At 34.6% G+C, this 16,433-nt stretch overlaps 1 protein-coding gene across 3 annotated transcripts in view; it reads right to left on the bottom strand.

Moving 5' to 3' along the window:
* The window catches only part of ZCCHC7 (zinc finger CCHC-type containing 7), a 174,081-nt gene that overhangs the window by 16,117 nt on the left and 141,531 nt on the right, over positions 1–16,433 (bottom strand). For all 3 annotated transcript variants that reach the window (XM_054032870.1, XM_054032871.1, XM_054032869.1), the window contains exon 6: positions 16,052–16,087. In XM_054032870.1, the coding sequence (XP_053888845.1) occupies positions 16,052–16,087 (36 nt within the window). The remainder of the gene's footprint in view (positions 1–16,051; positions 16,088–16,433) is intronic.

The raw sequence follows: 16,433 nt of genomic DNA, 5'->3' as shown, positions 1-16,433 counted from the left end.
CCTTGAGAGTATTCACTGCATTAGGAATGTATGCTCATGTGACACGAAAAAAGCTCCACACAACATTCCCTTGTGTTTAGCAAATAGAAAAGGTCAGATTTAAGGAGACAAATTAAACCGAATACTTACAGTTCAGATTACAACTATACACATCTCTACGGCTTTCCAAAAGCCAAACACAAGGGGAACCTGTATGTTTTTAAGCCCTCTATTTTCTTATTATTTAAGGTTTAAAAAAAGCATCTAAGGACTCCAATCCAATGGGTACAAAATAAAGCATTCGTGAAAGTAGCTCCTCTATGTTATTTTTTTTGTTACAAACATTTAAATAATCTATATTTGTAGGGTGATATCTAGGAGATTACTTCACTATCAATATATAGAAGTAATAACCTGGTAGATAGTATTACCTATGAAAGGTCCATCCCATCTGCTATTCTTGCTGAAAGCTTTTCATGCACCAGTAAACTCAGTAAATATCAGAAGATAAAGCATAAGCCTACCACGCCACGGATTTACTCCTAATGTCTCCTCAAAGTGCAGCCCGATGCAACGATTACAAATGATTTTTCTTCTAATGTCATTTTACATAACCCTTTTTTCTGCATGAGTAGTTAGTGCGGAATGAATGAATGAATGCCATTAAAACAGTTAATCATTATCTGGGACACTGGCCGTCCTCCCTTCTCAACCAGGAATCTCCATGACAAAGGCCAAGAGATCAAAATGCCAGGGCTGCCTCAGTGGCCTATTTCTGACAGTAATTTTTTATGCAAATTGGCCTGCTGGGCAGCTCCCTCTGTGACCTTGAGCTGCCCTTATCTAAACTGACTTTGATCCAATGAGGGTTTGCTTATATGAAGCTCATTACTACCTAGGATATGCAATCTGACTAAATCTCACTAATTAAAGAGAATCTTCTAGTCTCAGTTTTATATTAATGCATGTGTGTGATTACACACACACAGACCAAACTACACTAGAATATGCTATGTGAATTGAACATTGCATTTTTGACAAGTATATTCATTTCACAGTCAAGCACATAATGTCACTTTTAAAGGAAAATACAGTGCTTAACTGCATACTCCACAACTCAAATTTATACAAACACACATATCCAACTTGAATAATGCATAGAACTGCGATGATTAAATAAAGTTTAGACCTGACATTTACAAAGTCCTTCCAAGCCACATTATTCTGTAATAAACTGCATGAAAACATAATTTAAGATATAGGATTCCCAGTTGATTATCAGAGAGAACCCCATCCAAAGAACCAAGTCTATTATGATCCACAAATACCTAATGGAATGATTTTGACAGTTGAGTAAAATGTGAAAAGTTTCAAGTGCCTATTAATAACTTTAGCTGAAACCAAGGTCACGGTCTTCTTACACAGATCAGTTTTTACCAGCCACCATTCTACCTCTGTTTTAAGGCTAATGCCTATTTTCCTGAGTACACCAAACAACACTATAGGTGGAGTCCACTTTGGCACCCAGCACACAAACTCTCTGGAAACTATCTATATAGCTTATCCTATATAACTGCCCACCGCAAGTTTTCTTGTATCACTGCTAAAGCATCTGGCACTGGTCTCTGCTGGTCAAAAAATACTGGGACTAGATGGGATGATCCGGTATGGCAATTGTTATGTTTCCATCTCACTGGCAGATTCTGTTTTCTGCTGCTATTCCTCACTTCATTCTACTGAGAGAGTATTTTCTCTCTCTAGTGCTCAACAATTCAACTGCTAATTAATCAGAAAAAAACCTTCATCTAGGCAACACAGATGATCCTGCAGTCCTTACTCAGGCAAACCTCCCATTGAAGTCAATGAGTGTGTTTTGCATCAGGACTGCAGCTGTAGGCCCTAAATGTGTGACTCAAAAAGACAAGTAAGGAAATGTGAAACTGTGTAAATGATTTACATCAGTCTGCTTTCTGAGACCAAGGCACGAGGGTCTGACTGTATCATTACATACTACAGATGTCACTACAGTGAGGCAAAACACAACAAGGGAAGTGACACAACAACTGCATTAATGTAAAAGCGTATTTCATTTCTCTTTAAAAACAGATCGTAATCTATTTATATTTTAGCAGAAGCAATAGCAACTATAGGTCATTCCCCTACATTCAAAACTGCCAGTAACAGCTAACATGTAATGTCGTAATTATACTAAGATTTTTTTTTAAACCATGTCATGTACCCAACAGACTTCCACTCCACTGGGTAATTCCTTAATTAGGCAGATATTTGAAACGTGTATTATGTACACAACAGACCGGAACGTCTCCTTTAGAGCATTCCTAGTCTATCGCGTGATTGCATCATTAAGTCACACATGCTACGTAGTAAAAATCCTTATGAAAATTCATGAAAAAAATGTACAGAGCATGTTTAGTATGCAGGTGAAGTACATAACTTAAATATTTTGGCTTAAAAATCTCACAACCACCAAAGCAATTAGACTATTTTAGTGGACCAATTCCTTGCCAAATTTATGTCTTAGATTTTAGCCATTTTAAAACTGTACACATTCAAAAATTTGTTGTTCAAATCCACCAACCATTACTTTTTTCTTTTTTAAATTGCACCTGGCTTGTGACCTCTTCTCACAAGTTATATGTTGTGAATGAGTATATTTAGGTGTGTTTATAAACCTCAGAAAAATAGGCTACGTAGCAGAAACAATGAAATAAGTGTTACTAAAGCAGAGTGAATTATGCAGTTATATTTTCTGTAAATGATATCTAGTAAGTCACAAATCAATGACTAGATTTTTTTTTAATTGGATAGTCTGGAAAAGCAAACACTTGCAAATAACCACAAGGAGAAATATAACTTGTTCAATGCACAATACAAGGGGTAATACATGATAGTCTTCTACAGAAGTAGACATTTATATAATGTATTTTAAATAGATGCAAATGGCAGCTACAATTCATGGTGTGAAAAGATGAAACCAAGAGATAAAAACTAGAAAATGATACATATGAAAGAAATGAATGTAATCTTTTGATACTCTTACGAATAGGGAAAAACTCTAAAATATTAATTTAGGATGTCGCTTCTGTAAAATGGACAAAAAAAATCTTCAGTAAGTTCAGAACAATGAATATATGCAAGACAGTATGGATAACAGCAATTCACTCCCTGAATGCTCCAAAATCTTCCTGGCTTAAAAAGCATCCCAATTTTCTCCAAAGGTGGTGGCATTTATTCACTGGTCCATGGCTAATTTTACACGGAATGCAAAATGGTATTTAAATAGGGTGGTGCATGAAATTTCAACTATTTCCTATGTAGCTCTCAATCTACAGACCTATCTTTCCTCTATTTTAATTTTAAAGTAAGTTAGCAAAGGCTTCCTTCTTAATCCCCAGAGACTACCTATATAGTGACACAAATGCACAAATTTATGACAGTAACATAAATGCTCCTCTGAAGTAATGTGCAACATTAAGTGAAATCGTTTCCTGAAAGATATTATAGGGATCTATATTTTATTTGCCATCTTAAACATATCTGGGTCTTTATGACCTTATTTTTAAAATGTATTTCCTTTTTATATTTCTTGGTGCAAATGGACTGCATAAATAAGCAATGTGCTATGAGGCTTCAGACTAGCCGATAAACCCTTTCAATTTTCATGCCAGCTTCTTCTTTTGTAATTCAAATCTGGCTGGAAACTGGCAGCTCTGAAAACTGAAACAAGCACTGCCACAAATACCTTGTAATGCTATCGACCTTGTCTGCCCATGCAGTGAGAAAGGGGGATGCATATGTGTCTGCAGTCATCCAGATAACACAACTCATTTTTTTGGGGGGGGGATAACAGAAGCCAACCCCGGACTGTGCACCAAAAGCAGTCATTACCAGGCAAGCTGGAGAATAAGTCTCTTCAAAATACACAGCGCATTTAAAAACCATATACTGGGCTCAGCCACTGCTTTCATTACCAATTTTAATTTAGCTCCTTCAGTTTGCCAGCCAGATAAACTCTTTAGTGCTGTTTTTTAATCTATTTGCCACATTTTCTGTTTAAGATTATAGTAATATGAGGCAGGAGAAGGAATCACTCTTAGAGGAAATAAAGAAATAGATCCGCTTATCAGCACCCATCAGAAAGTTCATTAATCAGCCAGGCTTTGTGCCCCCTAAATTGAAAGGTTAAATAATCCTCTCCGGAATATTTCTAGGCACCTCCGCCAATTGTCCGGAGAGGAGCTGCCATTCACAGCACTCTGGATCGGTGACAGGGTATTTTACTACTGTTTGGATCCCAAACAATGACGGACAAATGGCCTGGCTTACAAAGAAACCTTTTAGTACAAGGATGGAAAAGGACCACAAGCTTTGATGTGGGGTGGGAGTGGAGGGAGGAAAGGGGGAGTGGAGGGAGGGGGAGGAGACATATATGGATCCCTGTATATTTTATTTGAATGTTTATTAGTGTCGCTATCAAATGCATTTATACACTCATGCACACACACACACACAATATATAGACATATACATAATATGCACTCACACTATTAAGAATATGCATGTTTACACAAGCATTTATACATTAATCTGAACACAAACATTTCCAATGCTTGTAAAATTAGGAGTTGAACAGAACTGAAGCTTGGTTATATTTATTAGCTAATACGCTGGGGAGCCAAACAAACCCCAGGGTTTTAATTTTTACTGTCATTCTAAATGATTTACAGCTTCCTTTCCCCCCCTCTAAACTATATCTGTTCTACTGGAACACCCTTAACCACAAGTAAAGCTTTTTTCAGAAAAGGAATTATTTCTTTAAAATATGGCAGAATATGAAAACCAAGCCTATTATAGTAGTACTTGAATACAACTGATTCTGAGAGAATGTCTAGCTGTGTTTTTGGAGTGTTATCTTGACATCAGAAACTCAGGAGGAACAAATTATAACTAAAGATTCCTATGTTAATGATATATCAACTAGCTGTCAATCTGTATTGCCTTTGATTGTATTGATGAGTGAAGGCATACAGTGCATTTAAATAATCAGACTATTAAAAAGACAAGGTCATTTCCTTATAACTTTGGCACTGGCAAAGACCAATATGATTACTAACTATCCAAGTTAACGTTCATTTGGCAGGAAGCAGCGTCTACAATTTGATAGCTACATTCCTTGGGCATTCCCCCTTTAAAAATACCACATATATCCCAGACAGAAACTTTGTACTTATTTTCATTTGCCTATGCAATGAGCTCCTGGTAACTATAAATTGCCTTTAAGGAAATATTTGATACATGTAGTGAAGATAATCCCTGGTCAAATTCAAACCAATCTGTACGTGAACTTCTTTGAAACTTCATATGGTGTTTAAATGTCTTTCCCATATATCCATTTCTATTGAAAAAGTCTTAATACCTGTAGCTAGATTTTACTTTGTAACATGACTTGGGGCACTTTGACTAGCTAGTCTAAAGTTTCTTAAAACAAAGCAGAAAATATTTGAATTTCCTCCAACATCAATTAAATCAAAACTGCACTGACAGTAATCATGTCCCCAAATCATCCTTCTGAAAACTTCTATGCCCTCTGCCTCCCCCTCTAACACTCCTGTACCACCATCAGAAAAGCAGCATCGGTAGGATCTCGTTTAACCAGGTTCTTTGGGCTGCCCATCAAAAAGTCAAACCAAAAGCGTATACCACTGTCAAATCCAGTATATCTAAATAAATAGAATAATTTAAATTCAATCTCTTTACAGACAGAAAATAATATAAACCCTAACATTTTAGAACCATTATGGCAACCTGCTGTTTCTGAGAAATCGTATGCTTTATCGCTGGTTATTTAAAATGCAAGGGCAACAATTTACTAATAGAATTAACAACACTGTCAAGAACAAAAACAAAGCAAGACGCCATGTGCAGTCAGCATTGTCAGCTAAATAACTATAGTATGAGAACTTATCATAGATACAGTTATATAACAAAACAATTAGAATCAACTGCAGATGCACAGATGAGGCACTAATGGAGAATATCTCATTCAAGTAGATATAGACCAAACTGCAAAATCAAATGAGTAATTTAAAAAATGTTTGTAGAGTCCTGGTGGTGGCGGAAACAAACAGCCAATGGCAGCAATGTCATGGGCTGTTTAAACTTGAAGCCCTGCCGAAGGAAAGGAAAATATATTGTATATCTATGCACATTTGAGAGTTATAGTCATGGCTTTTTGGAATAAATTTACTATACATTGCAAACAAAATTAACATACTAAAATAAGTTAAAAGTTGAAGGTCTAACTTCAATCCACAGAAGCCAAAAAATTCAGAGCCAAGAGACTTCTTACTTTGTCATACATATTTATTTTAACACATGTGATCAATCCGATCACCCACTGTTCTGAGACTTTGCGAATACTGAAGTAAAATGGTGCCTATTCAACCTGGAACTAAGCTCTTTAACTCCTAATATATGGAGCTTGGGGTTATATTTTAATCACTTTTATGGGTTTTTTTTTAATTAAAACAAAACCAAGGTAAATCTGTCAGAGATAGTAACTTCTTCATTGACATGACAGGCCATACCTAGAGGTGGTGGTGTTATTATTGACATGACAGACCGCTTGGAAATAAGTCAATGAATATTTTTAGGGAATCAATCTGTAGAGGAGTAACATGATCAAGTACAACTTTAGAAAGTTATGGTCTAATGTGTTTGAGTTCATTGACCAGATAAACTCACAGCTCCTGAACAGCAATTATGGTCTATACATGTCTACTAAAAGAGTTAAATACACATACTAATTGGTGTAATACACCATATTCTCTCCTCCGGGGTCACTGAATACTCATAGACTTTTTAACATGCGGATTATTTAAATGATATAGTGCAGTAGTTTTAAATGATACTAAAGCATACCAGTTACAGACCATTACTCAGTGGACAACCGACAAGCAAAGGAGCCATTCTTATTATGATTCAAAATTCTTAGGAATCAGAACAGGATGTCCATGTTCAAGTTAGCAGTTTACATTTTTAAACTTTTGCTTTAATTTTGCAATATTCAAAGGCATTTATCCACTTAAAACAGCAAAATGCAAATCTTTTAAATTAAAAATATTTATACCTAGATTTTATATAAAAACAATGTAAAACCACAACATATTTTTTGTTTTTTCATACAGCAACCTCAGACACCACCTCACATATTTTAACAAAATGTAGTAAACTTGGTTTCTGCACTCACAGCTTGTATGTCAAGATTCAATGAACAGCATAAATTTACAGTAAAAAGCATGAAAATGTACACCTACACTTTACTGTAGGTGAACTGCACAGAATTATTACATACTCTCTCAGACTAAAGGCTGTAAACATAAAATGCTGCAAATCTGACACTAATCTTCCACCTAATTATTTTACTGTTCAAATCGTTAATACTTGTCAGCATAGAAATTAGCTAAATTAATGCTTATATGTATCTTTTTTATTTTTAAAAAACAAAACACGTGAAAGTAGTCACCAGCACCATAAACCTTACAGAAATGATAGTAACATGTTAATCCTTTTAGTTAAATTAAGTTGCTGGTGGTTATATGAGGGAGAAGGCCTTTTGATAATAAGATCTAAACATTAATCATTCTTTTTTCTATGCAAGTAACTATTTATCCAATAATTCCAGTGCATCACAAAAATAATGTGTGATGGAGATAGATTAATACAGGGCAGTTTAGACATTAAGAACACAGAAATTCCTACTCCAGTTTTTAGTAAATATTTGGGGTACTTGTCATCCTTTCCCAGTTGTATGAATGTCCTGCCATTGGGATCATGGACAGCTACATGCGTTGTACAACAGCCTTCATAATAAAAAGGCGTTATTGTTAATTGAAATAAAAATACATTAATTTCACTGCCCGTAAAGCCAGGGTCCTAATCTCCCACCCCGCAGAAAGTACAGAGTTCCTTAAATATCTTTATTATGCATTCAGAAGACACATGGCAGTCACAGACGTACTGAAGGATGTATCTTAACAAATGGAAATAGTTCAAGGGGCTACTGTACATAGGTGCTCAGAAGTTAGAACTGAAAAGGGTCTAATGAGATCAGCCCATCCGTCTCTTCCCGGAGTAGGACTGTTTCCTACAGCACATCAAACCACAACTTATAATCAAGGCTTAAGCTGTAGCACATCACTCCCCTGCCCTAATACGTACAATCACCTAGTTTCAGCATAAAATATTATAGAAAATATTCAGAAAATAACTATTATGGTTAAATGGTTCATATAAATGACAGTTCATTGTTGTGCCACTTGCAGGTTCATATTCCAACAAGGTTAACTTTCACAGGCTCTAACAACGGCACGAATTCTCGGCGTGGTTTAGCAGTGGACATAGCATACAGCTAAAGGCCAGATCCTCAGCTGCTGTAAACTGACAGTGCTCCACTGAACAGCTAGGACAATTTACATGACCTGAGGATCCGGCCCTAGGTATAGAAAGACATTAAGAACAGCATCAGCAGCAAAGCAGCAAACAAACATAGTAACATGGGTGCCACTTAAAAATACCTGCAATTGGAATTTTCTACCCTGTCTTTAGTAGTAAAAACAAAACCTGATTATTGTGTACTTCAATTATTTCCTCTTATAAGCGGTTAGTTGCATCTAGTTCTAAAACTGTATTTTCCTGAGAAGGTAAGTACGTAAATAATACATGTTTGTAGACATTCAAAAGTTTAACATGATCTTTTTTTATTATTTATGAAGATCATTCATTTTGCCTACAATACTTTAAATGCAGTTTAAAGTAAAAACTGGAAAACGCTCAAACATTTTAGCAATCAATCTCACCCATACCTGTAGTATATATTTTGGACTCATTATACAGTTAAAGTCACTATGTGTAGAGTGATCTAACTGTTAATTTATATCTCAAAGCTATCAGGGTAGCCTTTTGTATACTTTGGCTATTTGGAAATAAGACCAGCCCTAAGTGTTCCCTACTGTGGCAGCAGTAAACGTACTCTGAATGAACCTTGCAAAGTCGCCACCAGTAAGGAAGAAATAGCCATTAATAGGAAAAAAATACAATATACTACAAAACAAAAACTAAATGAAAAAAGTTTCTATTTTAACTAATAAATCTGTCAAACCAAACCACTCCTGATTGATTTTTTTAAAATAATGATACACTTATGAAGCATAATACCTTCATGGAAACATCTGCCAAAGGCCACACACATGTAAAAGCAGGAGGGATGAAATTTTCATAAACATTTGATAATTAAAAAAAGTAATTCTGCCAATTATTATTAAAGGGTTGGAACGTCTTTCTCCTAAACTAAGCATGTTGCAGCATAAATTTTCAAGCCATGTGAGAACTTCATGCAACCCAAACATCATAAACTACTTTTTCCTAAGTGCAGATGCTCTGGTTTTTCTATTGCACAGAACATCACAAAGACATCCTTATTTCAAATTCAAATGCCTTGCAATTTTGGGCTATCATCACTGTAAAACATCCAGTAAAACGGCTATGTGAGTTTTGACATATAACTTGTGATGGGCTGCTGTGTGTCTCCAAAGTATGTGAAAAATATACAGCCTATGTCCAACAAAAGTCATATTTTTACAGTATTTTCTTAAAAAAGAAGAGGTCACTGATCAGTTGGTGAAATGTAATATCATTTACATAATCTTTACAAAGTTACTGCTCTAGAAATCTTAGGTCAGGTAACTAGAGGGGTTGATACTGTAGTCATGATCCAAGAGCCTCAAACAATCCCATCCATGAGTCAGAGAGCAGCACGACTGGAGAGTAGCAAGACTTAATCTCTCCACCGAAATACTTTTTCCCATCCTTCATCTGCACAAAACCTACAAAGCCTTCTCTAGTTTGCAAATTTTCCAACTCTCCAGCTTAGATATTTTTTCACAAACGCTGTATCTTAAAAACTCTTTCTGAAAGTCACATTTTTAAGGATTTAAATTGATTTGAGGCTAGACTGCTTACATTTTTATTTCAGAAAAAAGGTGGCAGGCCATGTAGAATTGTAATAATGGCACACAAAGAAATCAGAGCGCAAAATTTAAACACAAAAGATGTATTGTCCCTTCATGTCTTTTACGCACACAGGCCAAAACAGCGAATTTCTGGTTCACCTTTTTTTATGTAAGTGGATTAAAAGTAAGATTAACAAATTGTCAAAAAATGTGTTAAACGATAGCCTCCGCTGGTTAAAAATTCTGATGTCTGTAAAACTCTGTTGGTGGCCATCTTGGACTGGGGTTGTAATACAAATGAAACTCGCAGAGACAGGAGATGGGGGAGGGGACCCTTACTGCCTGAACACTGGAAGAGGAAGGGAGGGATTATCAAGGATGAGCTATCCTTATGGAAAGAACCCTCCTAAAAACTGTAGGATTTTTTTTTTAAAGTATATCTACACATCTGGAAAATACATTAGAAAACAAGAAACAAACTATATTTTGTCCATCTGCTGGAATTTACCTTTCCTTAGTCTTTCTACGTGTATTTCCTGAAGAAGGCCATATTGATATATGAAAGATTAATTTCTATTTCATTATTGTATGTAGATTTTATTCTTGGATTGTGCTTGCTCTATGCTTCAGTGTATGAATGCATTAGATTACAATATGCTATGATAAAGTATAATGTACATAGTCAGAAAAAAATGAAATTATACAACAGGAATGCAAATTTTATTTTATGCCAAAACATTACAGTGGCTATCCATGTCTTTCCTGGTGCTTAATGTCTTGTGCCCCTGATCGGGTGAATATATGATATATTTTGTCCCATTTTTCAGCCTGAATCATGCAAAAGAACGAACACACACATATAGAAATATACACTTCTGTACCTTAAACAACATATTGAGGATTGTTATTTAAAAATAAGCTTCGTCCTACATTTTTCATAGTTATCCCTTATTTGACTGAAAGGTAAATGCTCCATTAAAAAAATACACACACACACACACACTATACCCACAGACACACACAGAGCCGAATCCCACTCCTTTTACTTACTTTAGTAGACCCCCTAAGCCAGGGGTTCCCAAGCAAGGGTACGCAGAGGTCTTCCAGGGAATACATCAACTCATCTAGATATTTGCCTAGTTTTACAACAGGCTACGTATAAAGCACCAGCGAAGTCAATACAAACTAAAATTTCATAGCGACAGTGATGTGTTTATGCTGCTCTATATATTATACACTGAAATGTAAGTACAAAATTTATTTACAGTTGATTTATTTTATAAATATATGGTAAAAATGAGTAAGTAAGCAATTTTTCAATAATAGCGTGCTGTGGCACTTTTGTATATTTATGTCTGATTTTGTAAGCAAGTAATTTTTAAGTGAGGTGAAACTCGGGGTTCGCAAGACAAACCAGACTCCCGACAGGGGTACAGTAGTCTGGAAAGGTTGAGAGCCACGGCACTAAGCTATTCATAGATTTACAGATTCCAAGGCCAAAAGGGACCATTGTGATCACCTAAGCTGACCTATATAGCACAGATCAGAGAACTTCTCAAAAATAATTTCTGGAGAAGATAAAAAAAAAAAAATCCAATCTTGATTTTAAAATGGTCAGTGATGGAGACCCACCATGACCCTTGGTAAATTGTTCCAATGGTTAATTACTCTCGACATTAAAAAATGTTTGCATTATTTCCAGTCTGAATTTGTCTAGCTTCTATTGCCAGCCACTGGATTGCCTTTTTCTGCCACAGTGAAAGTAAACTGGATTCACACGCATGTAGTTACATATAAAGTGGGATGGCATTTTTTTCAGAAATACTCCACATCAGTAGTTGTCTTCTGAAGAGGGTAACATTGCTGTATAATACCAGGGCTATCTGCTATTATTATTTGTTTAAGGTAGTGCTCACTATGTTCAAGGAATTTTCCAGACTCTCCAGAAGGCCTGGTCTCGGTCCCAAGCACTTCACAATCTCAGGATACAGTCTATACAGTCAAGATTGAGTACAAATCAGTTTGGTGTATTTGTAGGTGTGTGGGTCTCCAAGAAGTGCAAAGTTACCTAAAAGGGGAACTGTCACAGGGAAAAAAGAAAGGTGATCAGATTAAATATAGAGAGCATTTTTAGGTCAAACAACAAAGCTGGACAAAATTATCCAAAAATGTAAGTTAGAAGTTAAATCCTGTTTGTTCCACTGACTTCAATATGGACTATTTTTGCAAGTGAAGTAGGAAGGATTTTTCCTAGGCCTGTATCTGTCCAGAGCAAAATATTCTACAAACACATATACATTTCTAGTCTGGGTCATGAGTAGTTTATAAACAGAAATGAAAAATAACAGAAAGATAGAATTTAGAACGAGGCTATTCTTAAAGTGAATTGCTATGACTGAAAGTGTTCTTTACTAGTCCTGATATGAAAGAGATGATAGTGATGGTATGATCTTCGGATCAGAGACTGCATCTTTCTAAGTATTTGCAGCTCATCTTGTACAACCAGGCCACCAATCCTAATTGGTGCCGTTGGCTACTACCATAATAAAATCATAAACGACAATACTATTTCTTCAGTCAGAGTTATAGGTAGGTTTCCTAAGGCTCAGGGACAATGCACTGTAGGACTCAACTTGTTTCAGGGGCCCTTAAAAATTCTTTTCTTGTAGGACTGTGATTCTTCATATTCTAACATTATTTATATCTGGCCAAAATATTGTAATATTATTTTTACTGGATTTTGAAAATCAACTTCTTGTATTATTACCCTACTACTCTGAGTTCATAATAACAAGTTTGCTAAATGTAGAACTGTGTATCTGCCTATCATTTATTGCATGCAGGAAACAATGAGAGGAAAAATCCCATAAAATATGTTGACAACTTTATTTTATTTTTTCTGAAAAAAGGAGAAATAAATAGAATAACCACAATGAAAATTATTTAATCACGTTTTAAATCATTATCAAAACTGGTCATTAAATAGTAATTCTAGTTATAGTTGAAAGAAATTTCAAGAACCTAACCCTGTCCAGTTATAAACATTTCATTATCACAGAGCCTTTAAATTTAAGGTCATTAATATGATTTAATTGTCTGTTTTTTTCTGACAAGGAACAAACTAAAATATTCTGCTCATAATTCTTTTTGCCATGTCAACTGCCTCTTAATATTTTTGAAATTCTAACAAAAAGAAGCTGCCAGCAAGACATTTATGACAATATTACAAAGTTTTTTTAGTGTTTCAAAATTTCCAACCGTAATAGTTTAAACTAAAACCTAACACCAACCATGACAGTAGCAATGGAATTGTTATGTACTCATTGTTCCTACTGAACCTACCCTGAAGTGCAAGAGCTACTATGAGTCAATAGATGGCAGTCCACCTCTTAGAAAAGAGACATATAATGAATAAAATCATCAAAAGCGTCACAAAGAGACAAGAATTGGGTTCTGTTGTTTTTAACAAGCTTTCAGAGTGATTAATTAAGAACGTTTTAAGAATGTATGGGCATTTAAACACAATTTTTATATGGACCTTTGGCAAAGCAGTATGATAGAAGTGATTTTAAAAGTTCATAAACATGACACATATTTGTATAAAATGTAATCGTTGCTCTGCTTGGGTTGATGTCTATACGTGTTATGCACATTATCAGTTTACGATTTTCCCAAATTCAGTTTGAACCCAGTTGTTAATTTGCTATATATCTATTGTTAAGGTGTGAAAAAACCTGAATCTAACATTAGTACATATACCTGTAAAGATACGTGCATATTCTCTAAAAATAATAAATGCAAGTATTTTTCTTCTCTTGCATTATTTGTTTAGAAATCTGTATTTATAACAAACTATGATGGAATTGTAAATTGATGACTGCAGTTAAACAGTAGAATGCCTATATGAGAGCAAACAACTGCTACCTTTTAGTCATACTTATGTAAAAGAAATAGACAACAAGTCTATTCTAACACGACAGTTTCAGCATCATCTGTGGATATTATTTGCTTCTGTTGCAGTTTAGATCTAGAGAGAATTCTTAAGTGAAAAAACAAAAGTTGACCCTGACCTGTTTAAGTAGTTTAAATAATATAGATTCTCTTGAACTATAGCCTCTATTTTAAACATCTACGATGTCTGTTGTCAACTGCAGTTTTAAAAAAAGTATAATCTGATTATGCTTCAATTAATGTAGTTGTCAAAATTGATCTTCACACGAAAGATGCTATGTAAATACAAAATATCATCATAAATTAAAAACCTGGATAATTTATAGTACTAAATAGCAAAGGCATTTATAAGAAACAAGGTAGGGACTACATAAATAGTAATGAAATCGGAAATATTTATATGTATGTATATTTGATCACATTTCAAAATATTCTCTCACAAGCACAGTGTACCCCAAAGCACTATTTTTTCTAAATTAATTAATTTTTCCAATATGACATTTCCATGCATAGCTCCAAAAATTTCCAAGTAGATCTTCTGTTGGTGGATATTGTTAATTTCACACCATTGAAAGTATAAAGTCAAAATACTTTCCCTGAAAATTAATTGGCTACAATTCTTCAAGATGAAACAGCTCAGATTGCTTGTCAATGATTGCCAGGAAGAATCTGTTTTTAGCCTTTTAAAAAGTAAGAATTTTTTGTAGTGTTGATTATAACTCTTTTCTGAGTAATTGTTCAATGTCCAAAACAGGCCCAAACAACAAAATATGTTTTGACATATTAGCTGAAACCTAATTCATCATCACATTATTGCATAAATACATCTATGTGATTCTTAGATTCCAAGTTCCATAAGGGATCTAACAAACCATTTTAACACTTCCTTTTCTGGAGCATAAAGAATTATAAAGGATTGAATTTTTTCTTTTGAGTATCTTTAAATAAATAAAGCAAACAACAATATAAAGTGAATGCAACTAAACCTATTCTTATTACATCTTCTTTAATCTGGTAATTTAAGAGCAAAGAAAATATGCATATAGAAATGGAGATTTCCAAAGTGAATGTTAAAAAAAAAACAACCCTAAACACAGGAGAGATTTTCAACAGAGAATATCCTTTACTATTAAATTTAGCTGCTAAAACAGAAAAGAGAAAGTTCCAACATGTTGAAAAGGCACAAGGAACAGATTTTAAAGGACGTCCTATAGCAGTATTCCCTTATTTGAACGAAAAACCTCAAAACCACAGCACAACAAAAAGTACTGGACAAACTTTTCTGCTTTAATTGTACAAGGATGACAGTGGTTATAAAGTTATTCCAGTTAAACACACATTTTCCTTATGTTGAAAAGAAGTCATAGGCAAGGCCTAATTTTTTATACGTGTGTGTGTGTGTATATATATTTTTTTTGTATTTAAGGTTTGTAGTGTAGATCAATTAGACATTATTCTAAACAAGTTAAATCTTGTTTTCAGACTCCAGATTAGTTAATGTAGGTGCAGTTTGTTTAAATTTTCCCTGTGTTTTGCATGCAAGAAAAAAAATTAAAAACTGAATGATTTATTTGTAGTGTGCAGTAGTTATTTTTATAACTAAAGACCAACTAACCAGGTGCCAAAGAAGAAGTGGCAGTTGATTTCTTCTTTAAGAATCATGTACAAAGATTTTAAAGTTTATTTATAAATTCACATTCCATTCTCTAGGTAAGGTTCTTTAAATCAAAGTTAAAGAAACTGCCTTGTAATATATGAGGATTTGACAACCAAATCTGGGAAACAATGAGACAGGAATACTGTTATACCCCAGTATAAAATTAAACTTTCTTTTTGTAATGTATACAGTAAATGCAGTTATGGAGAGGAAAGTGATAGGATGCAGTCATTAAATTATGCTAGTAATACAATCAGAACTTCTAAGAATGTATAAAAAGGGACAGTGTATTATTGCATTCTCCAGTTCAAAAACTCTTCAGATGTTTATTATCTTCCTGAAGAAGATGCTTGTCTATATTTTATGGTCAGCAGTTCACAGAAGAGTAAATAGGTTGGGTGTACAAGAAAATAAAAAAGGTGTTTCTACTTACTGTTAGGTGATACTGCCTCCATATTTCTGGGCAAGCCTGGAAAATAAAAATATTGATCAGCTGGGAGCATGAAACAAGGTGCTTTACAGCCTGTTGGTTTTGGCATAACACAGTATCCACCGGTGTCGGTCACAGGAAAATAAGAAGCTTAACTGAAAGGGTCTGCATTTCAGCTTCAAAAACCTGGCTAGACAGTTTAATTGAATTTTACACTGGTTTAACACACTCCCTGCCATTGTCAGAAAGCCAGTAACAGTTTTCTCTCTCCCTTTCTTCTCTTAAGGTTAGAAGTTTTGGAGACTAACATGTTCTTAACTGTCATAACAAGTATTACTATAAAACAAACCCAAACACAGCAGACTGAAATTCTGCATGTAGGGTA

Source organism: Malaclemys terrapin, chromosome 6 (assembly GCF_027887155.1).
Source record: "Malaclemys terrapin pileata isolate rMalTer1 chromosome 6, rMalTer1.hap1, whole genome shotgun sequence".
Lineage (NCBI taxonomy): Eukaryota > Metazoa > Chordata > Testudines > Emydidae > Malaclemys > Malaclemys terrapin.
This window is presented reverse-complemented; position numbering and strand designations above follow the sequence as displayed.